Source organism: Galeopterus variegatus, unplaced genomic scaffold (genome assembly GCF_000696425.1).
Source record: "Galeopterus variegatus unplaced genomic scaffold, G_variegatus-3.0.2 Scaffold5954, whole genome shotgun sequence".
In the NCBI taxonomy this organism is placed as follows: Eukaryota; Metazoa; Chordata; class Mammalia; order Dermoptera; family Cynocephalidae; genus Galeopterus; species Galeopterus variegatus.
The window spans coordinates 80,550-102,895 of record NW_007732065.1 but is presented as its reverse complement, the minus strand read 5'-3'; the positions used below and the strand labels follow the sequence as shown (position 1 = coordinate 102,895).

The window sequence follows — 22,346 nt, the reverse complement described above, 5'->3', positions numbered from 1 at the left end:
TCTTCCCTTGAACCCCTTGACATCGCCCCCAACCCCAGGCCTGGATGACACACTCTTAAGGAAACAACTATCACCTGACACCCGTGCCAATCATCTTGAAGGCCATGGGAGGTGAGGAGCAGCAGCTGGAAGCCTGGTTCTGAAATCGCCCTTGACCTCAGCTGGCCTGGCCCAGTCTGATTTCTGACCGAACCTCTTCTGCCAAGCGGAGCTGTTTTAGCCCTGGCTCTCCGTTGCCCCACTTTTGCAGAAACCCCACCTTGAGTCCTTATTATGGAAAGGTCAGAAGGAAGCCAGAGCTCAGTGGTCTAAATGTAGTGCTAATGAGGTGAAGGTCTGCAGGTCCATCCCCCTGTGGGCCAATTAGCTTAGTTCTGGGACCCAGTCTCTCCCATAGCCACAGGCAGCCCCTCTTACCCCAGGCAGACACTGTTTACAAATATCCCAAACTGATCCACAAGCAGCAGACCAGGTGAGCCAGTGGGGACAGACAAATGCAGCAGAACTCCTCCAACCATGCACGGATGCAACTGCTGAGCTGCTCTAGGCCGGCAGCAGCCATCTCTGAGACCCAGCACAGAAAACGCAAAGTCAGACCTGGTTCTCCTTTGCCTCGTGGGCAACTCCTGTGGCCCAGCAAAGAGAGGAGTCCTTATATCTGGGAGCAAAACCAGCTTCCCTGCCCTTCCTAGTGGAAAAGTACCATCCAGCCTCATGCTTGGAGTACTGAGAACTCCATACCCTCCCCCAAAGCTGGGATACCACCCTCCTGTCTGTTATGTCATGGAAGAAGACATCAGAGGGTGGCACAAGCTCATGCACTGTGGAGTCATCTGGGCCTTCAGTAGGGCCCTTTCCCATCACACTTTTGGTTCCTTAAGTTATTGAACTTTCTGGTTCCAGCAGAAACTGAGGCACTAACTGAAGACAATGCTATCTACTGTTTCTCACTGATTAGTTTGCCTCAGAGTGTTTATGAAGGACCTAGTAAGCACCAAGCACTGGATAAGGCCCCAGGATTATAAAGACGGAGAAGTCTCAGTTTCTGCCCCAAGAATGGCCCCTTCCCTGGGGGGGTGGGGACAGACCTAGGCTGTGACTACACAAGGCCATATGTGCCCTGCATCAATTGTGGACCTGGGGGGAGTACAGAAGGTGGGGCCACCAACTGCCTGGGAGCCGGCAGAACTTCGAGGAAGAGGCAAAGTTCGGGCTCAACTCTGAGTTCAGTCTTACGTACAGCATACTACCCCAAAATAATTCCAGATCATAAAATAATCCAACAGCTCCATTTTACAGAAGAGAAAATTGAAGCCTTGAGAATGAAGTGACTCCCCTAGTTACCTATCAAGTTACTGGGAAAATACGTACCCGAACCCCAAATTCCCAGCCCAGAAGAAAAAATCTGATCTTAATCAGGAGCTTTCTCCGGGGATACTAGAAGGTGGCCTCAAAGGCAGCCTATTCTGGGATCAGGGAAAAGCGGGAGACTGCTCGGGGAAAAGCCCATGCCTCCCTCCTTTGCCTGCCAGCTAGGAGGAGTGCTCTGCCCTTCTGCCATCCCCAGAGGCCTGGAAGCACCCAGCTCTCCCCTCCCCAGGAGGCCCTCAGCCAGTCATCAAAGCTGGGCTCTTCCTTTCCTGGATCTATTTGTCCCAAAGGAAAGGGAGAACTGAAGTTTTAAAAAGAAATACAAGTTAGGAGCAAAAAAAGGAGAGAAGCCCATGAGCTGCCTGCTGATGCGGAAAAGAAAATGTCTTTAGATTCTTCCTGCTCAGCAGCCCTAAATTTCTTCCCATTAATTACACTTACACACACACACACACACACACCCCGGGAGCTGGCCATAGCAGACCTCTGCTGGAAATGGGGAATCAGTGAATTACACGTGTGGGATTTCTTTTTAAAGGGAGATATTGATCAGGTAAGCTGTAATAGCTCATGTCTAAATACAGACTCCCGTTGTAAAGCTCTGAAGTACAAGGAGATAATGATCACCCACTTATTGGGAACCATATCTCAGATATGACCACTGACCCCTAAGGTGTTCATAGACACAGCAGGGTCTGATGCACAGACTGCAGCTACCCCTCGAGACGACTCAGTGCGCCCTCCTCTCAACCTCTGCAGGGGTACAGGTAAGCAGAGAGGGTCCTCAGGGGTAGAAACGACTCTGGGAGGCTTTGGTTTAGCCTCTTTCAAAAAGCTTGTTACTCTATACCATATTCCCGTGTGCTTGAGTGATCATTTCTGTAACAAAGAAAGGTATTTTATAAAACCTGATTATGCACCCCTCTGATGGCTGTACTGTTCAGCATAAACTTTTCTTTCTCTTTTACAATGTCTAACCCTCTCTGAAGTTCTGATCCTGGCGATGCTGACCCTATAGGGTTGAACTCTCTCAAAAGCAAGCCATAGAAGTCCTGCAACAGGTGAAGGTTGGCCCCAGCACCTGGCTGTGAGCACAGATGATGGAAGCCGGATGCGGGAATGAGGCCTCATCCATTTAGTTACTAATGCGCCACCTCAGAATAATCCCTTACTGTGTCTTTTTTCATGAGATTGTAGGAAAAATGAATGTGTACAGAGAAAGAGAGAGAAAGCCAGCAAGCCACAGCCACAATAACCTAGTTAGACAAACATGTTATTAAAGGGGCTTAATGAAAGTATCTCAAGGTTGGAAAAACAACCCAACAAACTACAGGTAAGGTTTCCAAGAATCAAGCACCCAGCTTCTGGGCATCTCAGAAAGGAGAGGAGGGGACCAAAAAACAGAATAGAAGGTCGCTGTGTTTTAGGAGCTCTGGGGGGGGTGACTTCTGATGCAAATACTCATTGAATTTTTGCACCTCACTCCCTACAGAACAATGAAAGCCATTCGCTGCAAGCAATGCTTCCTTTTATCTTCATTTTGAAATTTCTATGTATGTTTTGGGACCATCTCTGACCCAATCCCACCGGATATTAAAGTGGTCTTTCACTCATCATGATAACAAGCTGTTCTTCTAATAGGGAACGAATGCCACTAAATAGAGTGGTCTTCCCAGGAGAGGGGCATCCGGCCAGGCACACTTTCTGCCAGCCAGGCTGTAAGCATAGTGAGCTCCCACAACGCACCCCTCCTAGGGCTGCTGAGCAGAGCCAGCCAAGAGGGGCTCCAGCTCAGAATCCCAGGGCTTGAACCCACGACCTTCTGCTCATTAGCTTAGAGGCTGAGAACCCGGTGTTCCTGCCTCTGATCAGCAGACAGGGCCATGGCTCAATGACCCAGGGAAGGTCTGGACAGGCCAGAGCTGCGGACCAGCCTAGCAAGAGAACAAGGACTCTGCAGATGGCACCACGCTGGGGGCTAGTCCAGTAGCCAGATCTGGACTGACAGGGGATCCCAGGGAGGCCTTTCAGCATTGTGAACGGTACCAACCCAAACCCCCTGGGATGCTGTCTCTTCCCTTTCAGATCTTAGCACCAGAGACCCCCAGGGACCACCTGTCGGGGGCAGATACATCCTACCCCACCGACCCATCAATCCCAAGTTCCCACTGTCCCTCCCAGAGTCTAGGGCAGACAACCCCAGCCACCCCTCGAACTGTAACTGAAGTGAGGAATGCCACACTGGTTAAGTTTGCGTGTTTTCCAGTGGGCACTGGGAAGCAGCGGCCCTGCTCACCAGGCTGAGTTATGGGGTAGGTCACTCCCTTGTTAGTGGGAATAAATTTTATTAGCCCCACTCTTGTTGCCATGTATCTCCCTCTCCTGCTCCTCAGGCCTGTGTATGAGTCTGGGTAATGCTGCCTGCATGCGGGATAAATCAGCTGAGCAAATCCCATTACATTTTGGATCACTGACAGAGACACAGTAACGACGCCGACACCGGGGAAAGACGCGAGCTTCCTTTCCTCCCGCTGATCCCGTTTCATGTATGTGGACAGCATGTGGGGACCAAATCCACCAGGAAAAATAAATGTAAACTGAGGGGCCGAATGCAGGAGAGCTCCCTCAGTGGTCCCTTCTTTCCACTAACTTTGTTAGTGAAAAAAAACTAGCGCAATGTGTGTAGCCATTCATGTCACCTTGCAAAAATGAAGGGACACCTGAAGGTAGCAGCAGCCAGGGTCTGGCTTGAAACATATCCTGTCCTTCAAACATGTTAACTTAGCATTCATAACACACGCCCTGTGGAAAGGCACATCCAGGACCTGGGATGTTGAACCATCCGGGTTAGGCACAGCCCCAATCTCTCAAAAGCAGATACTGGTGGAGAAAAAAGTGTGAGTATGAAATCACAGCAATATTATTACGTCCTTTTTGTCCCAGTGGGTGGCAATTCTAACCAAAGGAGCCTCTCCAGGATGGTGTGTGAGAGCGTCTGCATATCCTGCTCATATAAGGTGCTCTGTGTCTATCATCATTTATTAATGACTGCATTTTTCCCTTTCCTTATGAGCTTCAACACACTTTATTAAAGGGATACTATATTATCACCTCCTTCTTAAAAATAAAATGTGTAATTCGAAGCAAAAGGGAAACTGCTCACCAGCCCCCGCTGTATCTCACAAACTGAGACTGGCTGAGGCCCAAACTCCAGACTCCCAGGCCAGTCTCCCGGCCAAGATGCCACCCTATGAGGAGGATAGGAATTGAAGGCAAGGCCCTGGAACCCCCATCAGGAGTAAGCAGGGCTCAGCTCTGTGCTGAGTGAACAAGAGTCTTGGCGTCCCATCGTGGCTGGGCGCTGGCATACTGTAGGAGGCATGTGTGTGCACATGACAGAGATCGCACTGTATCGGCTGCTGCGTGTAGCATGTGGGTGTGTAGGAGAACAAGTCACAGAGAGGGAGACAGAGAGGCACTGAGAGGTGACGGTGCACTGGGTGTGAGGGAGCAAGCAAGAGGGGAGAGGTGGGAGAGTGACAGACAGACATCAGCAAGGGGGACAGACTCCCGAGACAGTGAGCCAGATGCCAAGAGCACAGTGAATGCGTGTGCACACGTGGGCATGTCCACAGGTGTGCACACTTCTGTGCTGCAGCATGGGAAGTGATGTCTCAGGGTCGCGAGGCCATGTCCTAATCCCTGATGTAGTAAACTCATGCTGAGGTCTCTCAGCAGCCAACTGGGTTAAAATTCTGTGAGTGTGACCCCTCGGTCCCGCCTCTCTCCCTGCTCTCCAGTGGCCTCCAGGTTGGGCATCCTGGGAGAGCATGTCCTGCCTAGGAGGCTGACCTCAGACCGCAGACAGACATCAGCAAGGGGGACAGACTCCCGAGACAGTGAGCCAGATGCCAAGAGCACAGCGAATGCGTGTGCACACGTGGGCATGTCCACAGGTGTGCACACTTCTGTGCTGCAGCATGGGAAGTGATGTCTCGGGGTCGCGAGGCCATGTCCTAATCCCTGATGTAGTAAACTCATGCTGAGGTCTCTCAGCAGCCGACTGGGTTAAAATTCTGTGAGTGTGACCCCTCGGTCCCGCCTCTCTCCCTGCTGTCCAGTGGCCTCCAGGGTGGGCATCCTGGGAGAGCATGTCCTGCCTAGGAGGCTGACCTCAGTCCACTTCCTCCCACCTGAGCCAGCACACCACCAGGGCTTGGCCACCAGCACTAGCCTAGGCTGGCACTTTCACCACAAACCCTGCTGGCTGGGAAGAGGGAGGCAGGTGGGCTTTCCACCTGGATTCCTGGGACAGGAGCCCTCTCCATTCGATTCTGTAAACATTGGGGCTGTGCTAGGGCAGGCACCCCAATGCTAAACAAGAATTCTGCAGTGCGGGGTCAGCAGGCATGAGGGGAGAGGGCTCAGCCCACTGTGGGAGGGGACTTGTAGTGAGCACTTGCTGGGACCCGAGCGTGTGTGTTTAGTGGGCTGCAGTGTGCCTGGCTGATGTCCTGGGGATGAGAAGGGAGGGCTGGGCAGGGAATAGAGGGCTCCTGGTCTGAGAGAGGACAGAGGGCAGGAGCCAGCAGAAAGCAGGAGCCCTGCCCAGCCCCGCACACAACAGGATACAACCCCATCAAGGCTGAGCTGCGCTTCCTGCTGACGGGAAAAGAAAACAGCCCAAGCAGACTGGCAGAAGTCAGCCCCGGAGCCTGGCACGGCTGCCTGGCCATTCCGGATGCTCACTTGCGTGCAGTTGCAGGATCTCAGGCACCAGACGAACCCGAGTGACCATCCAGGCTGAGATGTGAGGCCAGCCTGAGTCTGATGAGGTGACCCTGTCTCCTCCCTGGGACTGCCATGCCCGGGGAAACCAATCAGTCAAAGAAACAGCACGTGCATGGGCTCCCCTTCACCACCCAAGGAGGCATGCCTTTGGGCAGGAGGCAAAGCTTCCGGTTAAAGAGGAAAAGCTCAGTCTCCAGTGTCTCTGTGACCCTTGCGGGACTGGGCAGGGCTGGCAGCTAAACCCCGAAGCCAGGTGGGAGCTTGGGCTAGCCATGGTTCTCCACCAGGGGCTTCTGGAGATGGAAGAGGCTTTTCTAGTCTTGCAGTGATTGGGGGTTCCCACTGACACTTAGTGCACTAGGGCCCAGGGTCGCAGATGCTCAGATAGTCCCTGCGCCAGGAGCTGTCTGCCCCTCGCACACCACTGAGAAATGCCGTAGGGAAAGCAGCAGGCTGAGAATTAGGACACGTAATGTGTTCTAGTCATCAATTACAGGGCCTTGAATGCAGCACACGACTTTTCTGCTCCTCTGTTTCCTCAGCTGCAGAGGACATCTGCCTTTCCCCCATCCTCCAGCCTGTCGAGAGGAGAGAAGGTGAGGAAGCCCCCGGGAGCCATCAGGTGTCATGTGAGCTCCCAAGTGCTGCTATCAGGCCAGTTGGAGGTCACCACTCTCTGAGGGGACTTGTAGTGAGCACTTGCTGGGACCCGAGCGTGTGTGTTTAGTGGGCTGCAGTGTCCCTGGCTGATGTCCTGGGGATGAGAAGGGAGGGCTGGGCGGGGAAGAGAGGGCTCCTGGTCTGAGAGAGGACAGAGGGCAGGAGCCAGCAGAAAGCAGGAGCCCTGCCCAGCCCCGCACACAACAGGATACAACCCCATCGAGGCCGAGCTGCGCTTCCTGCTGACGGGAAAAGAAAACAGCCCAAGCAGACTGGCAGAAGTCAGCCCCGGAGCCTAGCATGGCTGCCTGGCCATTCCAGATGCTCACTTGCGTGCAGTTGCAGGATCTCAGGCGCCAGACGAACCCGAGTGACCATCCAGGCTGAGACGTGAGGCCAGCCTGAGTCTGATGGGGTGATCCTGTCTCCTTCCCGGGACTGCCGTGCCCAGGGAAACCAATGAGTCAAAGAAACAGCACGTGAATGGGCTCCCCTTCACCACCCAAGGATGCATGCCTTCGGGCAGGAGGCAAAGCTTCGGGTTAAAGAGGAAAAGCTCAGGGCCGGCCCGGTGGTGCACTGCTACAGTGCGCCGCTTGGGAAGCACGGAGGCGCTCCCGCCGAGGGTTCGGATCCCACATACAGACCGGCCGCTCACTGGCTGAGCGAGGTGCGGGAGCAGCGCCGAGGGTTGCGATCCCATGGCTGGTCCCGGTCTAGTGCGGGCGTGACACTGAGGGTTGCGATCCGTGGCCGGTCACGAAAAAAGACAAAAAGGAAAAAAAAAAAAAAGAGGAAAAGCTCAGTCCCTAGTGTCTCTGTGACCCTTGCGGGAGTGGGCAGGGCTGGCAGCTAAACCCCGAAGCCAGGTGGGAGCTTGGGCTAGCCATGGTTCTCCACCAGGGGCTTCTGGAGATGGTAGAGGCTTTTCTAGTCTTGCAGTGATTGGGGGTTCCCACTGACACTTAGTGCACTAGGGCCCAGGGTTGCAGATGCTCAGACAGTCCCTGCGCCAGGAGCTGTCTGCCCCTCGCACACCACTGAGAAATGCCGTGGGGAAAGCAGCAGGCTGAGAATTAGGACACGTAATGGGTTCTAGTCATCAATTACAGGGCCTTGAATGCAGCACACGACTTTTCTGCTCCTCTGTTTCCTCAGCTGCAGAGGACATCTGCCTTTCCCCCATCCTCCAGCCCGTCGAGAGGAGAGAAGGTGAGGAAGCCCCTGGGAGCCATCAGGTGTCATGTGAGCTCTCAAGTGCTGCTATCAGGCCAGTTGGAGGTCACCACTCTCTGCCCCCACTGCTGGGGTTTGACACATGTAAGGAGCAATTCTGGATAATAGTTTCTGCCCCAAGGGCCCAAATTTTCTACTAGAAGGTCTCATGAGGTCAAGACTTGAGGGGAAGAATAAGAAGCTGACTTTTGCCCCACCTCCGTGCCACTGTCCCCCACCAGCACTGCAGCCGACCCCCACGCCTGCCTCTCCACTGGCTCCAAACTCAGGGAAGAGTTCAGTGGAGCAAGAGACGGTCACTCCTTTGACCACAGCCCTGCTCCTGTCCACGGGCCAGGATGACCCGCGTGTGCACATCTCCTCCTCCATCATGTCCCTCTGCAACTGCATCAGCCACCAGGAGCGAGTGCCTTGCCAAGCACTTTCCTAAGGCTGAACAGATGTCCCACCCTCCATTAGTGCCTCTGGAGGCAGAGGGCCCAGTGTTCCATGAGGTTATCCCAGGAGGCTGCAGAGAGGAGAGGAAACCCCAGGATGCCAGGTGCAAGCCCACATAGGCCACCAGAGCCTGGGCCCACAGCAGCAACTCTCCAGCCAGCTGCCCCGCCCCAGGTCAGAAGTGTCGGGTCCCCCAGAGAAGGGCTGGAGGCTGTCACCTTGGCCTCAGGGCCCGGGCAATGACAGAAGCCACAGCTGTGGGCTCTTCAGCCCTACTGTCATATGCTCTGCACACAGAGGGTTTCAGGGACCCTGGGTAGCAGCCTTCAAAAGGGTCCAGAGATGGAGACACCCCAGAGCTGAGCAACAGAAACAGAGAATTTAAATCACTGTCATAGCCCACCTGAATGCTCATTAGCAAGCCAGCTTCGAGTTGGTCTTTAGTCCTCTGAGTCCCAAGACAAACTGGGGCCCCTGACAGATCCCTCTAGGACCGTCCTTGTGCCCGTGCCCTTGAGAGATCCTTAGAGCAATTTCCAGGAGCTAGCACATTTGTTCTTGGATACCTCTCTCCACTCAGGCTGGAGATAACTAGGACACAAGAAAAGAACAGCTCAGAAGGCAAGACAGAGCTGCTGCCGTCCCGCAGGAACACCAGAAAGCACGTGGACAGCTCCCCCGGCCTCTCACCCAGCACCTCTCAGGGAGTTGCGTTTGCAACATGCATTCAGTCCCCAGCGACATGTTCCCAAGACAAGGCCCCTCAGCCAGCCTTCCCTGATCCACCTGGAGTAGAAACACCAGGGAGCTCTCTAGGGGCCTTCAGGACAGTAGGCTCCAGCATCGTGAGACAATGCTTTTCCCACCGTGGCATCATAGGCCGAGTCACACAGGTCTTCTCTTCCCCACTTCACCCATGCCCCCCCTGAGCACAGCTGAAGGGGACGCTGGGACCTCGTGAGGTGGGCAGGTGGCCCAGGATTATGCTGCCCCCTGCTCTGAGTTCTGGAGGCCTGTGTTCAGGGGAAGGAATGTGGTCTCAGGAAATGGAAGAGGCCAGAAAAGCCTGAAGAGTACCACAGGACAAGCATTCTAACTTAGAGCACAGTAAAAATTAACTGCTAGTTATATGCCATTTTTAAGCTCTCTGAGTTGTAACTACAATAAAACCCACAGTGGACCCCGACCCTACAAATCACAAGTCCTAAAGGTCAATCTCCTAGGCCTTAACCTACCCTTCACCATCTTCCTAGAGCAGAAACGCCACAGGACAGAAGCCATCTGAGATTCAGTTCCCAATCGCCACCCCCAAGGAAGTCTCAGACTTGGAGGCAAAAGGGCACTCCAGAGTTCATCTGGTCCATCCTTTGCCTCTAGGCAGGAAGGGAAAAGAAAACCAAGCCACGGCCTTGTGAATGGGTCGAGGGAAAGCTGGGTTTGCAAACGGTGCTGACAGCTCTTCCTTGGGGCAGCTCAAGTCTGGTCTGGCTGAACGTCGTGTGAAATATGTGTGGTCTGAGCTGAGTCCAAATGAATTGTAACCAGAGGGCCAGAGCAAAGAAACTCGGATATCGGCCAAATCAAAGGAAACTGATACTGTGCATTAAAAGCCGGCCTGGCCTTTTTTAGACTGGCTGGGGAGACAGCCCAGCCCTGTGCAGAGTTTCTGGCCTCCTACTTTCTACTCTCAGTCCTGAACTTGCCTCTAACTTGAAAGGGCTAATTAAAGCCAAAAGAAAAATCAAAAGCATGTTATCTGGCTCCATTACTCCCAGTCCTGGTACTGGCCTGTCTCACAAAGCTGTTTCCCCTCTGTTCTCTCCAAGGCCACCACGCGGAGTTCGGACCTGCAGCTCTGCAGACTTCCATGATGAACTTGGCTTTTGTACTGTGGCAGGGAGCAAGGGCAGGAGAAACACCTGCCCACGGGCAGCCAGATGGATCCCTGCTGCTGATTTTGCTCCCAAAAGCATTGCCCCCAAAAGCAGGGTTTTAAGTAAGTTTTCTATAGAAAAGAGTCAGGGATTGCCAACCCCTCTGATCTCAAAAGAAATAGTCGCTATTTAGCAGGCACACTGCATAAACTTGCCATTTCCTATGTGTGTGTGCTTGTGGGGGTATTAACTGCACGTATGCAAGCGTGTGAGCCCTGCAGGCAGGGGGATTCTCCTCAAGTGCTGGCTCCGCTACTCACTCATAAGATGTGTGATGCTGGGCAGTTCATTCACCTTGCTGGGTGTCAAGGTATTTACATGTAAAATGAAGTTTTAGACCAGGGGCTGTCTCAGGGCCTGCTCACCAACCACTCCAGTGCGTCTCCCGTGGGCCTGTGTTGCCTGAGTGTGTCATGTACATACATCCAGCGCCTTCAATTGGGAGCAGTCTGTGGCCCCCCAAGTTCATGACCCTGTCTCATAGATTCTTTTGACTGAATCAGCTACTACCCAAAACAGAAGGCCCCAGAAGGCATTTCTCATGGTTAAGTGACCTGCTAGGAGGGCTCACTGGGTACCACAAAGTCCCCTCAATTCTCTGGGCGGGCTCTGATTTGTCAATTTGTTGCGGCCCTGATTGGCCAACAGTATCTCTCCCATTTCCTTTGTGATATTAGAGGTCTCCTGGATTTTCAGGACCTCCAAGAAGGAATGACATCTTTTAGTTTCAGCCCAGGTGCCTGGAAACCTTGCCACTGAAAAACAGCCAGAGCCTAAATGTCAAAGGCAAACTGCAGAGTCCTTCTCTCTGACCCCTCTTCCCTGCCCCCACCCCGAATCCCAGTGACCAGAGAAGTGGTCTCAGCACATGGCGGGGGAGAAGGGTGCCAGTGCCCTCTGAGATCTGCTCGGCAAGTAGTTACACTTTATGAAGAAAAACCTACTCTTTTTAAATAAGTCAAAATACACTTTCCTAATACGCAACTGCACCAAAGTTTGAGCGGGAGTCAAGAATCACATCAATACAGATGTATACTTCTATCTGATGGGTGAATTTTCCTTTCTTCTCCCCAAGTTGAAATTACAAGAAAGATTTTCTCAGACAAGGTTCATAAGTTTTAAAATGGACAATAAAAAAAAGGAAAGTAGCATAGGCATGGCAGATGCTAACAGCTTCAAGTCGCTTGAAGAATGACCGTGTCTCAGACAAGGTTCATAAGTTTTAAAATGGACAATAAAAAAAAGGAAAGTAGCATAGGCATAGCAGATGCTAACAGCTTCAAGTCGCTTGAAGAATGACTGTGAAAAAAAAAAAAAGGTATCATTGTAAAGATGAACAGGAGTCAAGCCACAGAAGGGCAGATGCTTTTTCTGCAGGGTCACAAGTGAGTTAGGTTGGCAGAAGCAGGAGGCGGTGGCCCCTGTTTTACCTGTGGTCACCCTGCCTGAGGTCTACCACAGGATGGCCCCTAAACCAACCCTTCATTCTGCCCTGCCTCTGGTTTCCTACAGCACTTCTGTTCCCCAGCCTGCTCTCTGGTTGTTTCCTGCCTTCATGACACGTTTCTTCCATTGCACTGTGCACACAGAAGATGCCTAATAAATACGGTTTGCTCCTCCCATCCCCTTTCTAAGCAACTTCTGCTTTCCCCTGGATGTTCACTGGACTCCTACCTTACTCTGCCCTCAATTTGCCATTTCCTAAAGGTGCACAAGGGGGTAAAAATGTAATGCTCCTGAAATCCCGTATCTATCCCAAATGTAGAATGACTCCTCACATTCTCTTCTCCCTCCTCCCCCCATGGTTTTATTCTAAGCTCCCAGGAAAGCGATGCACAGGCTTGGGCAGTAACAAGGGTGACTACACGTCTTACACTGAGGCACACTATAATCTGGCTTTCAGCCATGCCTGCGTATCTATCCCAAATGTAGAATGACTCCTCACATTCTCTTCTCCCTCCTCCCCCCATGGTTTATTCTAAGCTCCCAGGAAAGCGATACACAGGCTTGGGCAGTAACAAGGGTGACTACACGTCTTACACTGAGGCACACTATAATCTGGCTTTCAGCCATGCCTGGTGCATACGATACCTACTTAACACATTCCCACCTGTTCCCAACACTCCGTCTCTCAACCAGTGAGCCATTATGGAATAGAGCAGAATGCCCCAACAGGAAACCTACATTTTAGCTTCAGCTCTGACTCTTACACGCTCAGTGACACAGTCACAGAGTGTTTGATCTGGTCATCCTGAGTCCAACGAGACCCAGAGATGGAATATACTCGTCCCATCTGCAAAAAGGGAAGGCTGACACACGCCCCACATAGGCTACAAGCTTAGGGGCCTCACCCTCCACCCTACCACCCAGCCCACAGGCCGTCCCAGGACTCACCGCGCTGCTGCAGGGGATATCCTTCACCTTGAGCCAGGCCAGGTCCAGCGTACCCTCACCCCGGTAGCACGACTGCAGCCGCTCCTTAATGCGGTCATTGATCTGCTTCAGGATGAAGATGCACAGAGCCGACTCATCCAGAGATTTCATTTTCCGCTTTTGGCCCTTGGAGAAGACAGTGAAGAGGAGATCGTCATCTGGACGGACTCCCAGGGTCCGGCCAAGCACAGCCCCTGCTTTGGACAGGTAGGCAGCCTGCAGCAAGCGGTACTCCACCCCGCTGCGCTCACAGCCAATGGGCACCTCCACGTAGGAGTTGAAGGCGGTGTCCTCCTTACAAAGCCTCACTAGCTTGGATGTATAAACCTGTTCCTTTGTGGTGGAGCCTGGGGGAGACACCATCTCAGGCTGAAGGGTCAAAAAGTAGACAAAGTTGCCGCTGCTAAAACCGTAGACATAGTAGATATCAAAGTCAGGGATGACAGTGAAGGTGTCCGAGGGGATCTTAATCATAGAGGCTACAAACTCATCGTGGAAGACATAAGCGAACATGCCATCTGCCTCTGAGTTCTTGGTCAGCTTCCGGCTGGAGATGGTAGGAAAGTACTCGGGCTTCCCATCCACTGCCGTGGCAATGAAGAGCTTGTCGTCCAGATTGCTGTAGGAGACAATCACTCCAAAGACCGAGCCACTCTCGTTGACTCCCGACAGGTAGTGCTCCTTCTTGTGGAAAGGCTCCCCCAGCTTGAAGAGGTCCTCCAGCCTCAGGAGCTTGCAGATGCCCTGGTACAGGCTCCCGCACGCAATCAGCCTGTTCTCCTTGTAGTCTATGAGGAGCATTTTGTTGACGTTGTTGGTGGTGGTCAGGGGCTCATTACAGGTCTGCACGATGCGGGGTGGGTAACACTTGGGGTTGTCCTCGTCTGGCCCCGTCTGGTGGGTCACCAGGACCTTCAGGTCACTGGAGAGCTTATAGATCCGGTTGACGGCCCCCAAGTAAATGTGCCCTGTCCTCTCGTCCACCACCAGGTGATTGAAGCCCTCAGTGGGCTCCCCTCGGAATGTGATGAAAGACCGCTTCTGGGACAGCGGGGGTGGCTGCCGGGGGAGCAGGGTGGAGGAGCCCATCCCTACCATCAGGAGGTGGGAGAGCAGGCAAGTCCAGTTCCAAGGCATGGCTTTCATTGCAGAGATGGGTCCTTGCAGCACAGCAGCACTTGGGCACAGCTGTCTCCTCAAGGGCCAGGAGTCAGGAGTGCAGTGTCCCCTACCAGAGAAAGGAAAGACTGTGATGCTACATAACATGGCAGTGTCTCCATTCCACCCCACAGCTTGTCTCGCTGGACTCAGGGCATTCTGAACACACCAAACAGAACTGCATTGGGGGAAGCTAGAGGCTGACGGATCCGACCCCCACCATGGGTGTGTGAGACAGTCAGGACTGGATGGCAGCAGCCCCAGGAGAACACTTCAGTGATAACAATAGTGAGGATAGTAATAATAACAAAAGTAATGATAATTATAATAATAATAGTGACTCTGATTATAATAATAATAGTGATGATGATGATGGTAATGATAATGATAATCAAAAGCCCTTGCCTACCAAGTGCCTGACTTTGTGTCAGTCACTGTCTAGCACCTTCCAGAGACTGTCTTATTCCATCTTAACAAACCCTTCAGTGCAGGGCACCTTCTGTCTGCTTCTCCAGATCCACTGACCACCCTTCTCTGTGCCCAAGAGGCTAGCCTGCACGGACCCTACACCAGTGGGCTATTGTCTGGGGCCTGGTTGGGTGCAGCCAGCAGGCAGCAGCAGCAGAAGGCTGGAGGGGGGGGCGGGTAAAAGGAGCAGGGTGCCTGCACTGGCTGTGAGCCTTATCCAGAGTTCCCTGCAGCAGGCATCTCCACACAGCCTCCCTGTCTCCAGGACCTCTGAACCATCTCCTGCTGGACCCCATCTGCCATAGAGGTGGTAGTGTGAGCTTCACTGTTACTGTCCCCAAATAATGCACTGCCCCTTAAGGAACCACACTTCTATGAAGAGTCCCTTTATTAATTTTGCTCAGATGGCCAAATTTGTGTATTTCATTTATTTCCTGCTGGGACTCTGACTAGTAGGTCTTGGAAGGACGTATCTGCACCTTACAGCTAAGGAAAGCGAGCTTGGGGAAGTTATGTAATTTGCACAGCTAACAGTAGTAGAGATGGATTCAAACCCAAGTAGAGTAAGTCTGTGGTAACTTCTCATTCTCACATGCTGAACCACCTTGGTTTACCCCAGCCTTGCACCAACGAGGCTGTATAGCCGGCAGAAGCAACCAGGCCTCTGGGTGCACTGTCCAGCTCTGAGTCCTAATGTCATTTTAACAAGGCAGATCTTGGCTGTCTCCCATAGTGGGGCCTCCTCTAAGAGGATTTCATTAAAGGGAGTGAAAAAATGCTTTAAGAAGCAGTCAAGTAAATAAATAAATAAATAAATCCCTGCGGAACAAAATCGCTTTCCATCCTAATGGTCTCCTTCATTTCCATTCAAGATTCCTTCTGCGTGCGTTTCCAGTGGCCAGTTTCGTATTTCTTCCAGTTGGAGAGAAATCAGGGCAGGAATTGCCAATGTCTTATTTGGGGGAATCTCAGCTCTGTAGAATTTTTTCATTCACCCCTCAACCCATCAAAAATGGGGAATGAGAAGAGGTGGACCATTAAACAACTGAAGACTCCCCAGCAGGGAGAGACCACGAGGCTAGAGGGAAACCAAAAATGAAGCAAGAAAAGAAAATAAAGATGTTACATTGTTAGCCAACATCCCAATGGAAAACCGGGTCTTCTGAAATAAATATCAAAGGACTCTGACAGACAGAGCTCCCACAACCAACAGCAGCCCTGCAAGCCAGGGGCCTTCGTTCATTCACCCACATGGCAAATGTTTGCTCAGAGCACATGCAAAATGTGCAAGACCCTGCAAACCCAGGGATCAGGTCGTCGAAGATCTTGTAGTCAAGCCATGTAGATGTTACAGAACCTAAATTACTGCATATGATCAAAAGTTACATGACTTACAAAAGAGTGCTTTGGAAGTTCATCTGAGAAAAGAAGACTGCTAACTTGGGACAGGCAAGAAGCAAGGAACAGGCCAGGGGAGGCCTTGGGGAGGAAGGGGAAAGTGGGCCGAGCCACGAACTTGGAGAGGACATGCAGAGCTGGAAGGGAAAGGCCTCCTCAGGGCAGGTCCACATAGCAAAGGCATGGGCATGTCAAACCAAGGTGTACACTAGGAACGGTATGCCTGAAGAACACAGTTCATGAAAGATGCAGAAGATAAGGCTGAAAGGAGACAGCCACAAGCCCTATCACGATGTCAAAGGGAGGTCGGGACTAAAATGCACGTTGAGGACAGAAGTGTAAATGAAAATTGGGAGAGCAAAGGCTCCCAGAGAGGAGACCCCTGCCACACACACACACACATTTTGGTTAACTTAGCCTTAGCCTTTGCCAAAGGACAGCCTAACACTGAGGGTCTGTGAGCTCCAGGAGGGAGGACAGAGTCTGCCTTGCTCACCAGTGTACCCGGAGCACCTGACCCAGCACAGAGTGGAACTCAACTGCTACGTCTTCACCAGCGGAAAGACGGGCTGGGAGCAAAGAGGAATATCAACACTGGTGCAGCATTTACTGCACCCCATGCAAATGCTTTCAGACAAACTAACTCACATCATTATTACAACTATTCTCTGGGGTCAGGATTGTTTGACCCATTTTTCAGGTGAGGAAACCTTAGCTCTGCAAGGACACGTGGCTAATAAATGCTAGAGTTGGGGTTGAAACCCAGGTTTGAATCACTGCAAAACCATACTCTTCTAGAAGTGCACAATTCCAGAGCCCAGAACATCAAGTCTTTGGAGGCCCTTTTGAGTTCATGTAAGTCCCAAACACAGAAATGTCAGGATATCACACACCAATACCAGGAGAAAATCCAAGCCCCTCTGACCCACCGGGCATACCCCAGTAGAGAGCACCTACCAAGTGGGTACTACTATTTACCTCTAAAAGTGCTAATGACTGCAAAGCACCTGGCACGGGACCTCTGTCTGGCACAAAGCAGGTGCTTATTAAATGATAGTTTGGGTGGCGTTATTGTTAACAAGGTTGAAATGGGATTAGAAGGATTATGATTATGATAATGAGATGGTAACTAGAGTGATGAGGCATCAGGATGGTTCATGTTGAATTGCCTGTACAAATTCAAATATCAGAGAAGAAACCAGAAGTTTACGATCTGAAAGATATACCCAGTTTTATGATTCCAAATCCCTGATTTCAGAGACAAGGAAGTTGAAATCCAGAGGGGTCAAATGACCTTGCAGGAAATCACACAGTTAAGACAGAAATGAAAGTAAGCTCAGGGCCCCAACTGCCAGTCCAGTGCTCTTTCTGCCCTTATGGCTTCTCTTCTGACTTTATCTGAGCCCACTCCAGCATCTGCTCCCTGGCCTTTGTATGAAAGAGACTGCTGTTTAGGCACCATATGCTCCGTTGGCTAACACAGTTCTCAAAACATCTTTGCCAACAACCGAATTCCAGCAAAGCTGGTAATCCTCATTCCAGACAGGCAGGTGCAGGTCAGGGCCCCGCCACTAACCCTTCTGGAGGGAACTTTCGGCAGTCCCTGTATCAGAACCTGCCACACACCAGGGATTGTGCCTGCCCCCACGGCCCACCTTCTATACACGCTCACAGATGCACAGCCAACCAACAGTTCTCTAGTCTGCAAGAGGCGAGACAAGGAAAACTGTAATTATGAATTTACCGAGCAGAAAGGTGCCATGGCTCATTTTCCATCTCCTATTAGGCACTGAAATGAGACACAGTTATGCATCTCAAACACTTATCACCCTCATCTGGAGATGGTGAAATTATTGTGCCTGGAGGGGAGGGGACCCACCGAAACAATAATGTGTGATGGGAATAACCAGCCTCATTTTATACACCACAAAAGGGACTGATTAGAAAATAAACAGGCAAGAAAGGGGGGAAAACAAGGATGTGGGCTCCAGCTAGCCTCACTAAGGACCCCACCAGGCACCAGCACAGAGGTGACCCACTGGCAGCGCTCCCAGCCCTGCTCCAGATCCACGGGTAGGCAGAGCTGCCAGTCCCCTGCCCCCCAGGGCTGCCCAAGGCTGCTATGACCTGGCAAAGCTGGAGCTTCCAGAGGAATTTCCCTTCCAGAACATCAGTCCTTGTAAGTGGTAACCCCAACCCAGACAACCCCCACCCCAATTTCAAATGCTACCAACAATTTCACTCTGAAATCTTCGTTTAGCTGGTTTCAAAAGAAAGTATTAGAGGTGACATTTAGCTTAACCCTAATTCTTAAAGGCACATAATGTGACCAAGTCATCCCCAAAATTGCCCCAAGGATTTCATAACCAGGTAGGGTGGGAAGGAGCCAGAAGGCAGAGAACTGAAAGACTCTGAATCAGACCCAAACACACGGCAGTTTTCTCTTCTTTGAAATCAAATTTTAAATCTGAGTAGTCCCGGGGGAGATGGAACTCATTTTTAGAAGCTGATCATCATTTTGATTAAATAAATTGGGGCTGTCTTTGTTTTATGCAGCAAGTTTTGAAGAGCTCAAACTAATTTTCATGAAATAGCATCATCCTCTCAGATTCCTGAGTGCTAGAGAAGAAAGTTATTACAGACTAGTTTAAAATACCAATTACCTCATGAAATTATTTTAGAGTTTACAAATTGTTTTCATATACATTCCCTTGCTTTGATTTTTTTGTTCTCGACAACCCTGTTAGGTAGATGAGGTATTTGTAAGTATACCCCCTTTACAGATGAGGAAACTAAGGCATGAGCAGGTACAGGTCTTGTCTGAGGTCACATGCAATCATGCTAGGACTTGGAGAGTTTTGGGGTCTCGTTCAGTTACTCACAGAACATTTCCTGGCCCTCTGGACAGAGTCCTGATCTGAAGACCCTTAACTATAGGGTAATAGAACATTGGACAATATATTCTATTCTAGGATGGTGTTTCAAAGTAGAAGTCACAACCTACCACGAGCCTAGAAACCAACTGGGTGGTCACACATGCTTTTTTTAATGAAGTAAAATAGAGAAAATATTAGTGTGTCACATGTAGAAAAGATAAGCACTGTTTAGCGAGACTCGTTTCACCCAATATATCCATATGTATTGAGTGTGATGTAAATATGTTTCTTACTGCTGGTCACTGTGATGGTTAACTTTATGTGTTAACTTGGCTGGGCCACAATGCCCAGATATCTGGTCAAACATTACTCTGAATGTTTCTGTAAGAGTGTTTTTGGATGAGATTAACTTTTAAATCAGCAGGCTTTGAATAGAGCAGATTACCCTCTATAGAGTGGGTGGGTCCCATCCAATCGGTGGAAAGCCTGAATAGAACAAAAGACTGGCCTCCTCTGAGCAAGACAAAATTCTGCCAGCAGACAGCCTTCAGACGTGAACTGCAACACCGGCCTTTCTCAGGGTCTCCAGTCTGTGGGTCCACCCCGTAAACTTTGGACTTTGTGTCTCCATAATTTTACGTGTGAGCCAATTCCTTAAGATATATTAATAATCTCTTTCTCTCTCTCTCTCTCTCTCTCTCTCGACCTCTCTCTCTATATATATATATATATATATATATATACACACACACACACACACACATATATAAGTATACATACACATTCTGTTTTTCTGAAGAATCCTGACTAATACAGTCATGGTCAAAAAAAAATTTGAGGGCCGGCCCGGTGGTGCACTGCTACAGTGCGCCGCTTGGGAGCGCAGTGGCGCTCCCGCCGAGGGTTCGGATCCCACATGCAGACCAGTTCCCACTCACTGGCTGAGCAAGGTGTGGGAGCAACACCGAGGGTTGCGATCTCGTTGCTGGTCCCGGTCTGGTACGGGCGCGACAATGAGGGTTGCGATCCATTGCCGGACATGAAAAAAGACAAAAAGGAAAAAAAAAAAAAATTGAAAGATAATGCCAGAGAAGGTGGACATCTATTGCTTCTGCTATCATTCGTTTATCCTCTGGAGATCTGCCCCTTTGCCCTCTCTCAGCCCAAAAGCTTCCAAGGGAATTGACTCCATGCCTGGTTCAAAGTGTACACATGACCTGGGCCTTAACCAATCATCATGGAGCAGGGGTGGGGGGATCACAGTGATTGGTTCAGAGATGAGCACCTGGTCAAATCATACAGATGTCAAGATCATGTGCACTAAAGCCAGCTCTGTGCCTGTACTTTCCAGTTACGTGAGTCAACAAATTTCCCCTTTTGCATAAGCCAGTTTCAGTTCAGTTTTCTGGACTTGTTAATGAAAGAATGCTAACCCATACACAGAAAAATCCAAAAGAGTACAGTGTTTATTACCACATCCTCTCTGATAGACTATTCTTCCACAGACTGAGCGAGCAAGTTGAGAGATTCCTGCTCTCGCTGCCCACAAAGCTAAACTATAGTTTTACAAATGTTGAGGCATTATCCCAGGTGGAACTTGGGTGTGTGTGCACACGTGTGTGCATGTGTGTGTACTAACTTTCACCATCAAACACAATGCTCCCCCTACCTGCCCAGCATTTGCCTGGTGGACCTTTTGGGAAGTTCTCTACCTCTCCAGGCCTCTGTGTCCTGAGTTGGATTCATTCTTCAAAGAAGACTTCTCTGATTCTGGCACCGATCTAAGATGCCTGTACTGAGTGTTAGTACAGGAACCAGTGCCCACTTAAGTCTCACGTTTTACCAACTGTTATATTTGTCCATTGATGCTGATCCCCTCTAAAATTATGAGCTTCTTGAAAACAAGGATTATGTATTTTTCACCACTATTCTCTCCAGTTCCAAGCCCAGAGCCTGATACACAGTAGTTATATAATAAATGTTCAGGAACACATGAATGAATGAGTGAATGACTACTTTACAGCAGAGTATATGAGATGGCAGCTGGTATCACCTATGGCAGAAATACAAAGTAAGTCTTGGTGCTGGGTCAACGAGCTCAAATAGGGACCAAATTTAAAAAGCTGGTTTTACCCTGTCCTAATCTAAGGCTTATAAATACTTAAAATACTCAATTTTGTCTTTCATAATAAGAGCTGAAATGCATCAGAGACACTACATCTTTCATACAATGAGGCCAGCCAGCCCAGCAGCTGGAATAATATATTTGTGTCTGCAAATTAGACTTTGAGAAACACTGCCCTACTCAGCAAAGGACATCAGTGCAGACCCTGTTGAAGAGCTGGGCCTGAGAACAACCTGGCAGCAAGGAAAACTTAGATGCCGCAGGAGATACTGCTGCTAGAAGTCAGCATGTGTGCATTCATTCAGGGAATGACTGTTGATTAAGCACAAATCATGTGAGTTGTTCCAAGCTGGGAGCAAGGGGTACTATCTGGGGTATCTCCCCAGAGCAGAAGACAGTGCCTTGCCCTCAAGTGACACTGACAAGCTCTGCAGAGCTCCACAGAGCTCCACCTGCCCAGCCCCTACTAGACACCAGGAACTTCATCCTCTCCCTAGTCCTCCCTACAAAGATGTGCTATATGTAATTTCATCTCAACTCTGCAGGTGAGTCAGGGGGCAGGAAGCCAACTTTCCAGCAAAAGTCTGTGCTTCCCCATGCGTGAGGCTGTTGGAGGGCAGCTGTTGGTGGGAGGTGGACACCAGCTATGGCCTCCTTTCCCAGCCTCTACATTTCCACCAGTATACAGGTGTGACCATGTAAAGAGTGTCAGTGTGTCATGGTGACATTTCCATGCCAGAGCAGGGAAGCAACAAGAGTGTCTTCTCTACAGTTTCTCTCACCACCCAGAGGGATAAAGAGGACTCTGAGGCCCTGCAGGACGGTGGAGTCTCAAGACAGAAGGATCCACCCACCAACCAGGAAGATGTCCATCAGACAAGAGAGAAACCATCNGCAAAAGTCTGTGCTTCCCCATGCGTGAGGCTGTTGGAGGGCAGCTGTTGGTGGGAGGTGGCCACCAGCTATGGCCTCCTTTCCCAGCCTCTACATTTCCACCAGTATACAGGTGTGACCATGTAAAGAGTGTCAGTGTGTCATGGTTGACATTTCCATGCCAGAGCACGGAAGCAACAAGAGTGTCTTCTCTACAGTTTCTCTCACCACCCAGAGGGATAAAGAGGACTCTGAGGCCCTGCAGGACGGTGGAGTCTCAAGACAGAAGGATCCACCCACCAACCAGGAAGATGTCCATCAGACAAGAGAGAAACCATCACTGTGCTAAGGCTCTGAAACTGAATTTGTGGGTTGTGACAGTTAGCATCCTCCTAACTAATGCAGGCAGAATCTCAGCAAGCTCACTGCATATCTACATCAGGGTTCAAACCTGATGTTGGGCACTTCAAGGTTTCTGTTCTTTGGAGTACACCAGGCTTCTGACCCTAGGGACAGTCCTCTAGATGTCAGCAGCCCCCACCCTTGTTCCCAAAGCCAGACTGCAAGTCACCATGCCCAGAGAGA

The 22,346-nt window shown here is 50.6% G+C and overlaps 1 protein-coding gene across 1 annotated transcript in view; it reads right to left on the bottom strand.

Annotated features, from left to right (window-relative positions):
- Positions 1-22,346, bottom strand: part of LOC103605645 (plexin-A4-like) — a gene marked incomplete at its 3' end in the record, with an annotated part of 80,895 nt that overhangs the window by 5,089 nt on the left and 53,460 nt on the right. The window contains exon 2 of the mRNA XM_008590266.1: positions 12,825-14,091. Within this exon, the coding sequence (XP_008588488.1) occupies positions 12,825-14,009 (1,185 nt within the window). The remainder of the gene's footprint in view (positions 1-12,824; positions 14,092-22,346) is intronic.